The 15,172-nt window shown below is 44.2% G+C and overlaps 1 protein-coding gene across 3 annotated transcripts in view; it reads right to left on the reverse strand.

Annotated features, from left to right (window-relative positions):
* KPNA5 (karyopherin subunit alpha 5) overlaps positions 1–15,172 on the reverse strand; it is a 357,927-nt gene that overhangs the window by 242,598 nt on the left and 100,157 nt on the right. For all 3 annotated transcript variants that reach the window (XM_085611310.1, XM_085611309.1, XM_085611311.1), the window contains exon 6: positions 12,090–12,221. In XM_085611310.1, coding sequence (XP_085467436.1) covers positions 12,090–12,221 — 132 coding nt within the window. The remainder of the gene's footprint in view (positions 1–12,089; positions 12,222–15,172) is intronic.

Raw genomic sequence — 15,172 nt, forward strand, 5'->3', positions numbered from 1 at the left:
AGAGACACATGAGGGAGGCTGGATTGAAATATAGCCTCCTTTATCCCGCCAAGCTCCGACTGGAATACAACAGTAAAGCTGTGCGAAGATGGAACTTTGCAAGTAATGGAGGGAATGTCGTACCTCTTCGGAGGTTATACCGGACACTAATATATCCTGAGATCTAAGAGCTTTGCAGAAGAGCCGATGAGGGGCTCAGGACATTCAGATAAGTGGACACAACAGTTATCACAGATGTTTTCTTGTACCTTTGCCTCTCTCTCCTATCTTTTGATGTTTGGTGGGGGATGATATCGTTTGCATATTCCACGCTTAGGGGGGACATGCCCTCAGTAGCGGCTGGTGACTGGCTGGCGAGCTAGAGGCTCTGCCCTCGCACCCGGGCGAGAGCCCAGTCTCTTGCAATGCAGCTGCTTAGAGGGTTTTGACCTATGCTCAGTTGGGGAAGATTTAACCTATGTAACTCAATTGCGAACATCAATACTGGGGACTGTTATGCTGATGAAGAATTTAGAGAGAGGTTATGTAGGGCAGGAGATAGGATTGTTGGTTCTCAGCAACGATGGAAGGAATGGACCTGTTTCACTGCCCAGGGGGAGGGTTTTGGGGAGACAATTTGATCCATTTGTTTTGTATGGTTTTAAGGGATTTTTAGGGGGGATCCATATGCTGGTTGTAAATCTTTGCAATGTGCTTGCTTCCAAACTAAAAAGCTGTGATGGGAACGTAAAATTAATGCCGGCCACTTGCCCTTATGAATCATCTGTGAGGAAACTACTTACGTGGAATGTGCGTGGCATGGCACGGCTGGATAAACGTGGTAGGGTGTACTCCTATTTGCGTCGCTATAAGGTTGCCATTGCCGGCCTGCAAGAAACACACATGTGGGGAGATACATTAAAATGCATTCGTCGCAGATGGAGGGGGCAGCTGTATGCAACGTCATTCTCGGGGTACGTACAAGATGCACTTATACGGGTAGCCCCGGGAAAATCCATTTCAACATATCCACCATGTGCACCCAGAGGGATGATACGTGATTTTATATGGTAGACTAAAAGGCAATGAATTATGTTTAATTAATGTGTATGCTCCTAACGCTGACTCCCATAGCTTCTTTTATGAGGTGATGACCGCTGCGACTAAATATCTAGGGAGAGATATCATAATGTTGGGTGAAGTTAATTGTGTATTGGATGGGACACTGGACCCGGGAACCCCTCGAGCAAATACTAAGCCGGGGATGACGGGTGCGTTGAGGAATGTTATGAGGGAATTGGTGTTGATGGATGCATGGAGGAGGAGACATCCGGGTAGTCAGACCTCCTGGCACACACCCGCAACAAACACATTTAGCAGACTGGATCAGTTTCCTATCATGTCCAGGGTCGAAGGGATAGTGTTCCTTCCAAGATATATCTCAGATCACTCCTCCATGCTGATGTCTTTGACCACTGGAGGGCCTACAGCTGTGATCCCGACATGGAGGCTCCAAAACCTTGACGGGCTCACTGGTTACTTTGCGACAAACTGGGGATCAGCATCCTCTAGGGGCGTGGAATGGGAGGCGATGAAGGTGGTAGTCCGAGGAAACTGCCCTAGCACTACTTATGGGGTTCTACAACAGCTCGAAATAGACATCAGAGTACTGGAAAAGAAGATAGCGGAACTGGAGGCGATGTTGCCGACAGCACCTCAACGTTTAGGAGAGTGGCGGGAGGAACGTGAGCAGCTGCTGACGGCATTGTGTAGGTTGGAAAAGTTTCTTTATACGGCGCACCGGCAACGATTGCACGCAGAGGGAGATCGTTCGAGGGCTTTGCTTGCCAGACTGATTAAGAATGAGAAAGAGGTGTCCCCCATAGTGCAGATGCAGACCACTGAAGGGAGCATAGTATATAGCCAGCCGAAAATCCTAGAAATCCTGGCAGATCATCTGGCAAGGGTGTATGCGGGTCGCCCGGGATTGAGCCTGGTAGAAATGTTGGAATTCATATCTGCGTTGGACCTAACCTGCTTAGAAAGGGAGGATAGTCAACTATTAGACAAACCGATCTCTAAAGAGGAAATTCTGGGAGGCATAAAGGTACTGAAGACCGCAAAAAGCCAAGGAAGTGACGGCCTACCAGCTGAGTTCTACCAAGAATTTGCACCTATTTTGATAGATCGCCTCTTAGAGGTGTACAACGATGCGTTACAAAATCAAAAACTACCATCCTCTATGAATGAAGCATTGTTGGTCAGGATACCCAAGCCGGATACTCAGAAGCCGGGGTCATGTAGGCCGATATCTCTGTTAAATATAGATATAAAAGTTAGTTGGATCATGGTGAACCGACTGCACCCGTAGATGCAACAATTAATTTACCCGGATCAAGTGGGATTCATCCCCAAACGCAATACAGCCCATAACCTGAGGAGATAGGCACATGTGTGGCACTCCCCCTTTCTGCGTCAGGAGGAGTGTGCAGTGGTGCTATTGGATATAGAGCATATTAATTATGAACAAGGGGAACCCGTAAGGTAAGAAGGACCTAGGGTACTTACTATTTTGAAAAACAAAAGGTCCTTTCAAAAACAAATAAGTATAGGAGAATAAATATAGACCAGAATCGGCTCTATATTGATATGAAATGTCCAGCCGGACACCTAATTTTAATAATAACCTTAATGAATGATTATACACACAGAAAATTTTTAGAGTGGGACACAGTCCTGCGTCCTTCAACAAACAACACAATTAAGGACAATCACAGTTTAAAAGACATTTTTCAGGCTAAACAAACAAGCTTATCGCTGATAGAGTGTGAAGGGGCAAGCTTTTGAGACGGTAAACAATCATGCACAATTTTTAACACATGTTTAACATGCATGTTGTACAGCAAGTCGACGACGTTTCGATCTATTCAAAGAATACATAGATCATCATCAGGACTAAATTAAATGACAAGCCTGAGAGCGCACTGCCCCGCGTTTTAGGGGGGCTGTACATGTGACTTCCAACCGGGAACCAGGAGGTTAGCGGGCTAGGTGGCTTCGATGAGTTAAGGTGGTATCCAGCGACGAAAAGGAATTCCAAGGGGTATGCATGAGCTGGGGCTAAAATTGCGTGAAAGTAGCCACACTATGAAGGGATACGTGGCGGGAGACGGCGCCGTTAACCAATTGCTGGGCGTCCGTGTTGGGGTGAGGCAGCTTGTCAATCCAAGGGTGTGCCTAAGCTCCAATGACTAGCGCGATCGCTGGCGAACCGACTGCACCCATAGATGCAACAATTAATTTACCCGGATCAAGTGGGATTCATCCCCAAACGCAATACAGCCCATAACCTGAGGAGATAGGCACATGTGTGGCACTCCCCCTTTCTGCGTCAGGAGGAGTGTGCAGTGGTGCTATTGGATATAGAGCAAGCATTTGATTCGGTCGGATGGGCATATCTCTGGGAAGAACTTCGAGTAATGGGCGTGGGACCGCAATTCCTCAAATGGGTGCCGCTGCTTTATGCAGAACTCTATGCTAGAGTCAAGATGAGAAAGCTGGTCTTGAGGGCCTTTGGATTACAGGGCGGCACCAGACAGGGATGCTCGTTGTCATCACTACTTTTCGCCATGGTGATGGAGCCCCTGGCGGCGGCCCTCAGAAGTGAGATGGCGGCCTTTGGGATCACGCTGGGAGAGGTCAATCATGTGGTGTCTATGTATGCGGATGACACACTTGTATACCTACAGCAACCAGTTTGAACGATACCGGTATTACTAGATATTCTTGGAAGGTTCGGAGAGGTGTGGGGGTTGCGGATTAATTCCGGGAGGTCGAAACTGCTTCCGTTGGGAGGATTAGCTTTGACTCCGATAGAGGGACTACCAGAGGTGTGCTTCCCCTGGGTGGGGGGGCACCTAGATACCTGGGGGTTAGGTTAGCGGAGACAGCTGAACCGTACTTGGAGCTTAAAATCTGGAGAGTAATCGAGTGACTCCGTGGATCGGTGCAATTTTGGCAGGGTAGAATCGCTATAATTAAAATGATTGTCCTACCTAGGTGCCTATACGATGCAGCACTCTTTCTTTAGGATTCCTCGGCGATGTTTTAGAATGTTAGAAAACCTCCTAATAGATTTATTATGGGGCACCAAACGTAAAAGGGTTAGCCTGACCACTCTTCAGAGAACCTGGCAAAATGGGGAACTGGAGGTTCCCTGTCTGGAATATTACTCTATGGCCTCACAGCTACAACATGCTGTGCATTGGATGGAAGATGGGAGTAACGTGAATAAAGTCTGCTGTCGGGGACCATGGGAGAGAGCACACTCCCAGAGTGGCTAATGATGGGAACACAAATACCCCCTACATGCCCGTACATCATTTGACATGTGGCGAAGATATGGGAACTCGTGATTAGGAGAGTGTTACGAAGGGCTCCTTATGCCCCGGACATGCCCTTGTGGGTGATTCGTCCCTTTCGTCAAATCTCTGCATCTATGTCGGTGTGGAGATGGCAGGAGGGGGGCTGTTTGACCATGGGGGACTTATATGTCAATAAACAGTATATCACCCGTGAGCAGGCGACGGAAACTTTTGGATTAAGCCCGGGACAATTCCTACGGGAAAATAGCCCAGGTGTCCAGGTAGCTGTGGCCCATGTTCCCGGAGGAGCCCTAGCCTCACACGTGTTACAGACAATGATAGTTATGGCTAAGGGACGAAGACTAGTTCCCCACTTATAACTGGCTATCTGGGAAGACATGACGGCCCAGGCACTCCCGGTTCAGACAAAAAGGGACGAACTGACAGAGGACGCCATAACGGACAAAGACTGGATTAAGATCCATGAAGGGGTTAAAAAAGTGAGCTCAAACACCCGCTTTAAATTAATACAATTTAATTTTGTTCAAACTTATCTCACTCTCAAGATTCTACATAGAATTTATCCGGATCGGTCGGGGCGCTGTCTCAGATGCAAGGAAGAGGATGCTACCTTTATACAAATGGCATGGTCCTGCTCAGAATTACAGTCTTACTGGAAGGAGGTCCTAACTGCTTTGCGGGAGGTGACGGGGTGGGCAATAACAAGGGAGATTCAGGTGGTACTGCTGGGCTTGCTGCCCTGACCTAAACAGAAAAAGCTCAGCAGAATATTCGCTCTTCTAGGGTTGGTACTGGCAAAACGCCGGATAGCCATAAGGTGGCTGAACCGCAGACCACCTGAGTGGCACAATGGGTGTGTGATATGAATGAATGAGGGACGGCTGAGCTGGTGCAAATTAGCAAACTAGGCAAGATGAGAATATGGAGGACGATTTACAAGCATGGAGGGCAAACATTTGTGAAATCTTAAATGTACATCTAAGAGGTGTCCCATTTATCTAACCATTGAAATTCTATTGTTCTTACAGCAGATGCAGTGCTGGTTCCACAACTAATCAAATATATACAATCGCTCATGTTTGAGGATAACAAATTCCATCCACGCAGGCCTACTTCATCAAATTTCATAGATGTTTGACGACTTGCACAATGAATTATACTGCTTCTACAGCGGAAGTCCTTTATAGCCATGGATAACATATGAAGAAAACACTAGGCTGCTTGCACCTCTGTATTAAGGCTGAGAGGACAGTTGCACATTTGGTTTTATCACAGGTGTACAAAACATGATGTTGTGTACTATACAAGGTCACTGCTGGTCTGCATCTCGTGCATACCACACACTGAATACACAATGTACTGATTACAAGAAAAGCCTCTGGCAAGCAGGGGTGAAACAGCAACTAAAGACTGTGACATGTACTGACTGAAAGATTCCACAACACCAGGTGACCTCATAGAGACAAATCGTCATAGTACTGGTAGCATGGAGTGTAGAGATACACATAACAAAAAAAATAGGTAAATGAATAAAGAGTATAAGGCTTAAATCAAGTTTGGTCAGTGAAGGCGTTATTAGGCAACTATCACAGAGAAAAACGAAAATGAATGATCCAAGTAAAATGAAGAAAACAATGGTTTAACTGTCTCAATCCAAGTCATGCAAGTGACTGTAAATGCCTCTATGTGTCAATGTTAGTCTATGGTGAACAAATAAAAAGCCAAATGGTGTTCTTGGATACTCCCAAGTGCCTATGGCTGATCGTGACTCAGTGGATTGGTCACAGTTAAAAAAATAAACATCGGATATCTGTATATGACATCCCAAAGCTGCTGATTGGGTTGTCACAGTGAAGTAGTTTAAAAAACAAAAATGTTCTTCAGGCAGAGGGTGCCTAGTGAGAATCAGTGTTGAACACAAAGTCATCTTAGTGGCCAGAACGCTTTTCTCACCACCGACCAAAAACTACTTACTCAGGCCAAAGAGGGCTACGGATGGTGAAATTGGTGTTGCAGAGCATCATGGTACAGGAAAGTATAGTTAAAGATCAGATAAGTTGGGTCCTACCAGGCTCAGGCTTGTGCTTTACACCAACCTTCATTTCCAACTTCAGAAAGATTCAGAAGTAAAGAATACAACTCAATGGAAATGCTCAGCTGAGGTTTAGTCGACTCTTATTCCTGAAAAGCAAAAGGAATTTTCAAGCACTAAGTTGAGCAGAGCATTTTAGAACAGCTATTAGTAATTCAGGTTATGTGATCCTCTGTTTTTCCTGGGTTTGACAATGAAGGTTTCCTGAATCTTGAGGTTTCAAAAGCAGGTACAGCATGAAGAGGAGGTCGTAAACTACATGGAGAGGGACTTTTATTATTCCACAAAGCATTTCAAGATAACTTTTAGGTACAACTAGAATATAGGCACTTCCAAGTCCACAAGATCTTCAAAGGCAGTGAATTATATTTTGCATTCAATTTATATTGCCTTGTGCACTTGTCTTTCGGAATGCTGATTCTCATAACACAAATCTATAAGAATAAAAGTTAGCCTAACTGTATTTCACAAGAAAACTGCTCAGTATCCCAGTTGTTAAATTACAATGGCCTCTTGTTCTTGAATCAGGACAAATATGGCACATTCCCATTGTGTTCTGTACCTGTATGCTGCCGCACAACACATGCTCCCATTAGGCCTGATTCACACCTTTCATCAAGGAGTTAATTAATAGAGAGTTCCCCAGGAACTTACCTTCTGCATGTAAATAATATCATCCAGGTGCCCCAATGACTGGAATGGGGAAAATGTACTTTTCAATTGAAAAGCTCACATTTACAAAAAATCTCATTAAAATTGTAAGCATTTCATTGAGAGACCACATGCAGTAAAAGTCAAATAATAATACTACAATCCTGCAATTACAGACTAGTAAGCTTAATTTCTATAGGTCAACTTCTAGCATGGCCTTCTGATGCTGTATGCAGAGAGTCAAAGCCTGAAGAAAATAGTAATGCAATGTTTCCACTGTTTATTGGAAAGTTACTGTAGGTGACAGTTTTCTTTGTTGGTTTTATTTGATAAGAAATATTAGACTAATCGGCGTGTTGCTTTCTACTATGACTCAAAAAGTAGTGTAGAGAAAATGTAAACCTAAATGTATGTATATGCCATCAGTTAGTCATCAGATAATTAACATCTCTAAAAATCTGGTCAAAAGATTTGGAGAATTGATATTAGAAATGTCAGTTTAGAGGCAGTGGGCATGAAAAAAGGATCATTTTAATCAAACTCATGAATAATAAGGATATTACTTTCAAAGTCATAGACAAGGGTGGAGCAATGCTGTCAATGTACACCAGTTTTTATCCTTGCAATGCTTTACAAGATGTGTCTGATACCAATACATACACTGCATTGGACAACAATACTATAATGAATTCCATCCCAATTTCTGAAACACTTTGAACCATGTTTACATGATGAAATAGACTGATGAATTTACCAAGAGAGTCATACTACCAGAAAACCCAAGGAGTCCATGTTAGAAATGGGGGTCTCTAGTTGGCAATGGCTGGCTACTGTCCAAATACGGACCCTTCATCCTAAGTCAGAGTAAGCGGGCTAAACCCTTTGATAACCCCTGCTCAATCCTGTGGTAACGTAGCACGAGCAGCTAGGCTTATCTCAGAGGCAGTGTGTGAAGCATTTATGACCATACACAATAACACAGTGAGGAACACTACAAAGGGACACCACACAAGTAGTTATAAAAAATAAGTATCTTTATATATAGACTTAACACAAGACCAATAACAGTAAAAAGCCACAATACTAGAAAAATAGGGTTACTCTTGAAATGCTGCAAAAATAGTTCAAAGTGTGCAAAGAGGAGTTCAGTTCAAAGCAGTGGTCTCTGGAACCTTTTACTTACAAAGTTCCTGGATTCTGTAGCAAAACAACCAAAATGTCGCTAAGGAGCTGTAGCGATGATTTTCCTCAGGCGAGACCAGCGATGCGTTGAATCCTTGCCGCAAGGGAGGATGATGCGCTGATCTGTGTGCAGGACAAAGCGACAAACTTCTCCACGCTAAGCCAGCGATGCGTTGAAATCCTTGCCGCAAGGGAGGATGATCCGCCGAGCCTGTTGCGTGTGCGACCCTGTTGCGATGAGAAGAAATGGCGCTCCGCAAGGCAGCGACGCTCCTGATACGATGCGATAAAAATGGCGCATGCCCGGCGTCCGCGCTGCGATGTCGTGAAGCGATGAACTCGATGCGATGATCTTGGGTTAGCGAGCACTTGGAGGCCCGCAAACATGCGATGCGATAATCTTTGGGTTAGCGAGAAGTTGGCAACTCGCAAACGTGCGATGCAATAATCTTGAGGTTAGCGAGCATTTGGCAGACCGCGAACGTGTGATGCGATCTACGGTAGCGAGCACTCAGCGGCAGCAGCGCAATGATTTTTCATACCCTCTTCAGCTGCGGCGGCTCGCAAACGGGCGTTAGAGACGATCTTCAGCACTCTCTTCTCTGTAGTAGAACTAGAGGCCCTGGAATTCACAGGAGCCTCACCTGCAGATAGAAATCCTCGCTGGGAGGAAACAGGAGGCTGGTGGTGGAGTCTGATGTGCCTGAGACTCAAGCAGGAGGCTAGCCCATGGGTGATTGCTTTAGCAAGTTGAAATAAAAGTTCTCTTCAAAGTCCTTTCCCTCTTCTTCCAAGTCCAGTAGTAACCACTGCAGGCCAATCCAAGAAATAGCACACAAGCACAAGGACAGTCACCTCCTGCAGATTCCTTCAGTTACACGGACAGAGGTTTTTCTTGTTGTCCAGGAGCAATACAAATTGTAGGGGTTTCAGCACAGATATTTATACCCCAAACGCCTTAGTTCTCAGAAGCTACAAGTCACTGAACCCAGCCAGAACCAGTTCTGCCCAGTCCTGGAGCACTTTGTTTACCAGGCTTCATCCTTCCTTTCAGAAAGAGGGGGTCTACTATCAGACGCACAGTGGGAGGTGGTGCCAGCATTCACCTTGCCAGGCACAGCCCTATTCAGGTCAAGGAGCTACCCCTCCCCATACTCCAATGCAGATCTCTCTATTCAACCCAGGTCTGACTCAGCCTGCCCCGTCCCTCCAAAACCAGACAGCCAATACACATAACAGCAAAGCACACTTTCTAAAAGTGGGATTTTCAAAAACAGAATGTAAAAATAAACTTCACTAAAAGATGTATTTTAATATTCTGAGCTCAGGCATACTAAATTCGTTTTTCTACCATGTTCTTTGGGTCATTTAGGACTATAGAATGCAATAGTAAAACCTCCCATTCTGGCCTATGGAGAACAGGTAGCCTTACAGTAGTGAAAAACGAAATTGGGTGTAATTCACTACCAGGACATGCTACACAACTCAGAGCATGTCCTACCTTACACATACAATGCACCCTACCATAGGGGTGACTCACATGATGCCAAGGGAAGGTTTATGGGCTGGGAAGTGGGTGCGCTTCAAAGCCAAGAGGGCAGTTCTGGACTGCACACAGACTCTGCAGTGGCAGGTCCGAGACACACTTTACAAGCTGCTTCTGTAGGTGGCGCAAACCAGCGCTGCAGGCCCACCAGCAGCATTTGGTTTACCAGCCCTGGGCACACAGGCCACGCTACTAGGGACTAACAGGTAAACCAAATAAGCCAATCATGGATATACCAATTCAGATGTCATATTTACACAGGGAGCATTCGCGCTGTGGCACTGAATGGCAGTGGCACAGCGCCCAGAGCATCTATTACCAGCAAAAACAGAGGAGACAACAGCGAAAAATGGAAGGGAGACCCACGCCAATGGTGCCAGGTCTAACAGTCCACAAATCAACGTATTACCTCAAGTACACAAGGGACTTTTTTTATCTGCCTATCAGGCCAATAATAATAGGTTTTGGGTCTATTTTGTCAAATATTGGAAAATACATAGATCGCTATCTCCAAGAGTTTGCTTAAAAGTCTTCATATTTGAAAGACATCAAACACTTTTTAAATACCAGATGAACATTACAGTACCTAAAGACCCTAAAACCATGTTATACAGTGTTGATAGAAAGTCACTGCATTCATCTATTTCATGCAACGAAAGGCTGGATGCTATGGATTGGTGCTTAACACATGAAGTTCATCTTGAGACAAACACGGTATTTGAAGTTTTACATATTTCACTATGCCACAGGTACTTTGAACATAACAACCATTGATCAGAATACCTCATTGTACTACGCCAGTTTTCATCCCAAACCTCTGAAAGGCAACTTACAGAGAGCCAGTTGACGAGAGTTAAAACAAATTACTGGGAGTCACATTGAGTGCAATAAACAAATGTCAACAAAGTTGGGGATGTTTCAGAATACCCTGGGATATTTTACTCAAAGAGTGGATGAAAGTAGTAGACAAACCTTGTCCAGCATCAAAAGGACAACAACAAATTGTTTTTGTTTACAAAATGTTTACTGTCAGCCATAAGATCAAAAGGATAACCCTTAAATTAAATCAAAAGCTTAAACATTATGAGATTCAGATCAGGAACAAAGTATAGGGGCACAATTCCATGATAAGCCTGTTTGAGCTGAAGTGGAGACATAAAAGGAATGAGATAATGCAACCCACATCTGGTCCAAAGGATTTCAAATATAATACTGATAGCTGTGATACAAATAGCTCTATATATTTGTTGAAGTGGTCATGTGGGAAAGTGTATGTCAAAATTGTTTTTTTTCAAAACGATTTCATTGTCAGCCATGAGATCAAAAAGACAGTCCTTACGTACAGGGTTCTTACTAGAAATAAACTTGATTTTAAGGAGTATTTTAAAGATAGATCTGTATTTGCTCATAACACACATCAAAATATCAATAAAATCTAGAACATTACCAGTTTCACATGAGAGGAAGAACGGGGGCATAATTCCATGCCTAACATGTTCAAATTGCAGTGCGACCATCAAAAGGAATGTGATAATGCACCCCACAACTGGTCAAAAGCTTAAAATCAAAGGTTATGTTTGTGATAGAAATAACTGCAAAGTGACTTATGTGAACTGATTGACTCCATTCCAGTTACCACTCACAGAGATTTTGCACAGTGGAACGGCTCAAAGAGCTTTATTAAAGCTCCCTGTTACAGCAAGGCCATCCCTCTGTGCAGAAGTAATCTGTCCTAGGATAGAGCAGCAATGGTATCGTGAGAGACTGCTGCTCTGTTACTAGTCCTCAGCTTGTTTCAACATCTAGGTGAATTGATCAGAAGGCATCCCAGGCGGGCTTCACTGGTGGTCTGGGGTTTAACAAACTCATCACTGTACTTAGTGCTGCCATTGTAAAATACAAAGGATAATTTGACTTGAGTATTCCCTATGAATGTATAAAAGCCCTTTAAGAAAACCATTAACTATCAAAGCTATTCTAAAGAGGACTCCCGTTTAGACGTACTGCTAGATTTTTTAGAACATTTTTCTGCTGTTTGCCATACTATTAGTTGCTGTGTAGGCCAGGCAAAATCATTCTGTTTCTATTAATCCTAGACTTGGTTTGGGTGTGGGAATGGGTTTAATCAATAGTGAATCAAAAAGCTCTCCTTTCACAGTATAATCAAACCAACTCATATTCATTTCACTTTTAAGTAAACAAGGTCGCTTGATAAAGAATTGATAAAGTTGACTTAAATAAAGCAGTTATTTACCTGCTCTTGTACATCTTCAGACTCAGAATTAAGCAACTGAATGAAAATGGGAACAGCGCCAGTCTCAATTACAACTTTGGTATGTAGAAAGGTTCCGGACGCAATATTTGTCAACGCCCAGGCTGCTTCAAACTAGAAGAAGGAAAAAAAGACAATAATAACAGGTCAGCTATAGAACAAATCAGTCTTACAAGCATTAGCAACCTATTTCACTGTGCAACCAATTTGATTTTTAAATACTTGATATTATTTAAAATAGCTGCTTCTATTGCCATGGTTGTGAATGAAGTAGTTCTGATAACAACAATAGGACGTTTAAGATCCAATGTCATTGACCTTTAATATTGCTGAAAATGTACAATAGCTTATGACATAAATTTGCAAACAAGCAAACTCTGTTACTGACTGCTCCAAAGGGAACTAGTCATTTACCTAATGCTGCCGTCTCAACGTGCAGCTTGGCTGTTACACCCAAAAATCAGGGCTCCTGCGTTTTGGCGGAGGAGCATCGCCCACTGCTGGAACAAGCAGACACCAGCAAGTAATAAAACTGCTTTGTTATCATTTTATTTTACTCCTGAGCTGCAGCCGAGTCTTGAGGGTGGAGTCATCAGCAAGAGGATGAGTGGTGGGAACAAGGCATTGCAAGTGTGCGTGCCAGTTTGGCTGTCTGTCTTAGGACAGCCAAACCAACAAGCGCATTTTGATATCGCCAGGCTGTTGCTTGGAGAGATCAGTAAGGCTCACAAGCACTGGCTCCTAATCCCTCCTGAAGCGTGAAACCAGCCCGCTCCGCCCAATCCCGATGCTTCTCTTGTGATGGATAATACCAGCTTGAAAGCAGCATCTGGATTAGCGCAAAGGAGTCTAGGAGCCTGTGTGTACATTACCAGGAGCTGAAGAGGCGGCAAGCTGCAGGCAAGTGTTGGGTTTCTATTTTTTTTGTCCCCCTGCACTGTCCCACTACCTTTCCCTGCTAGTGGCCGTAACTGCCAATATAAAAAATATATATTAACAAAATGTGTGTAGAGTAGGACAGACTGCGAACAAGGAGCACATCGGTTTCCTTCTGCTGCTGGCATGTACATTTCAAATCTTTCTTAAATTACATTCAAATAATCACTTAGGAGATATTATTTGTTCTTAGTCACTTGTTTTTAGTGTTGTAATCGTCTCATGGTAGTGCGAAGCAGTCTAATTCCATTTGCATTCACCTTGCGCTACTCACATAATTCTGTTCCATTCCGTTTATATTGTTTGAAAATGCGAGGTCAGTTGCTGCAACTTATCTGTAGTGTATGACACGTCCTCTGCTGCTGGGGACCTTTTATCTTAAATAAAGACTTTATTTAAACCACCTTGCTTCCAATAGCCTTCTTCAATTCAGCGACAAGGAGACTTGGTCCTCAACAGTGGTTTTTCGACCACCACAGAGATTTCATTCAGCACGTTGCATTTACATTGTCTCCATGTGGCTGCTGTTGGCTTCAGTGACGTAATCGCTCGTTGTAATTATCTGTGGCTTCAGACCACTGCAGTCTCTCAACAGGGTGTTACTTTGGTGGATGCTCTGGAGTTTCAAACACCTCACCAGCATCCACCCTTCATCGATTAATACTGCTGCCTCGCTGCGGAAGCGACTGCGTGCAGACGTCTGTCGTGAGCCATCCGGCTTCAACGAGACATTGTGACACCATTTTGGAAACAGCCTTACAACAAATGCAGTTTATTTCCTATTCCGTGTGGGCCTCACCTAATTTGTGTCCAGCTTAACAGTGTCAAATCTAGTATTTGAGCAATTTCAGTGTGCCATTTACCCCTCAGACACCGTTGAGTTCTGGAGCCACCTTCAGACTATATTCTTGTGAGCAGGTACTGTCATTCATTATTTGATTGATTTATTGGGAATACATCCAGACCCGGGTACTCATAGACCCCAATAAATTCAGTAGTTACTTCTCCTCCAGAAGCTATAACCAATGGTATGGATCAAGAGGCACCTTCAGAGGCACTGGTTTCACCGGATTCGGTAACAGTACGTGATCCCCCTTCTTCCCAACTTCGATTAGGGGGCAGGTTGGCAGACTTTCTATCCAATTGGAAATCTTGACTTCTGACGCCTAGTTGCTACAGACGGTGCAGGGTTTCTACATTAAGTTTTAGTGCTCCTCAGTCCAATCTTTCCGTCCTCACCCCATTGCCATGTTGGCTTGTATCAGAACTACTCACCAAAGGGGAGGTAACTCAAACACAGGTGAACCCAGGTGGTTTCATCAGCAATGATTTCCGTGTGAGAAAGAGGGACAGAGTTCAATGCTCTGTCAGAAACCTAGGACAGTTTAACGAATAGCTTCAAAATGGGGGGGATTAAACCCCTCAGGGGCATCTTGAGGCCCAACGACTGGCGTGTCTGCCTGGATCTTAAGATGTTTACCTTACGATACCTATTACTCACCTCATTGGCATTTCCTTCAGTTCCAATTACGTTCCTAGACGTACAAGTTCACGACTTGCCAGTTTAGCCTGTTGTCATCCCCATGATGCTTTAACAAGGTGTTGAAACCAGTTGTGGAGCGCCTCTGGTCCAGCTGGATCCATGCAATAATCTATCTGGATGACATCCTCCTGACGGAGCAGTACCCTACAAAGCAGTCATAACAACTGCAACTCTCCATCAACCTCTTTGAATCCCTAGGATTTGCAATCAATGTGAAGAAATCTATCTTGACCCCTACTCACCGGCTCACATTTCTGGGTTTTGTGATAGCTTCAGTAGCGGCAACCCTAAGCGTGCCATCCAGGAAAATGACCAAGACCCAACACGCTCTGTAAAGGTCTCTCCACAGACCATGATCCTTCTTGAGAGATTGCTCGCCTGGTGGGCCTGCTTTCATCTTCCATCTTCCATCCAGGCTATTTTTTACGGGTCTGCGTTCCACCTTTGCTGGGAGCTCACCTACTCTCAGATGATGCTGTTCTCGGGGGAAACCAAAATGGAGATCGAGTGGTGGTTATCCCACATGAAAGCCTGGAATGGAAGAGCAATTTTTGGCTCTCATCCAGACTTCATCATAGAATCAGAA

The sequence above is a fragment of the Triturus cristatus genome, chromosome 6, assembly GCF_964204655.1.
Source record: "Triturus cristatus chromosome 6, aTriCri1.1, whole genome shotgun sequence".
Lineage (NCBI taxonomy): Eukaryota > Metazoa > Chordata > Amphibia > Caudata > Salamandridae > Triturus > Triturus cristatus.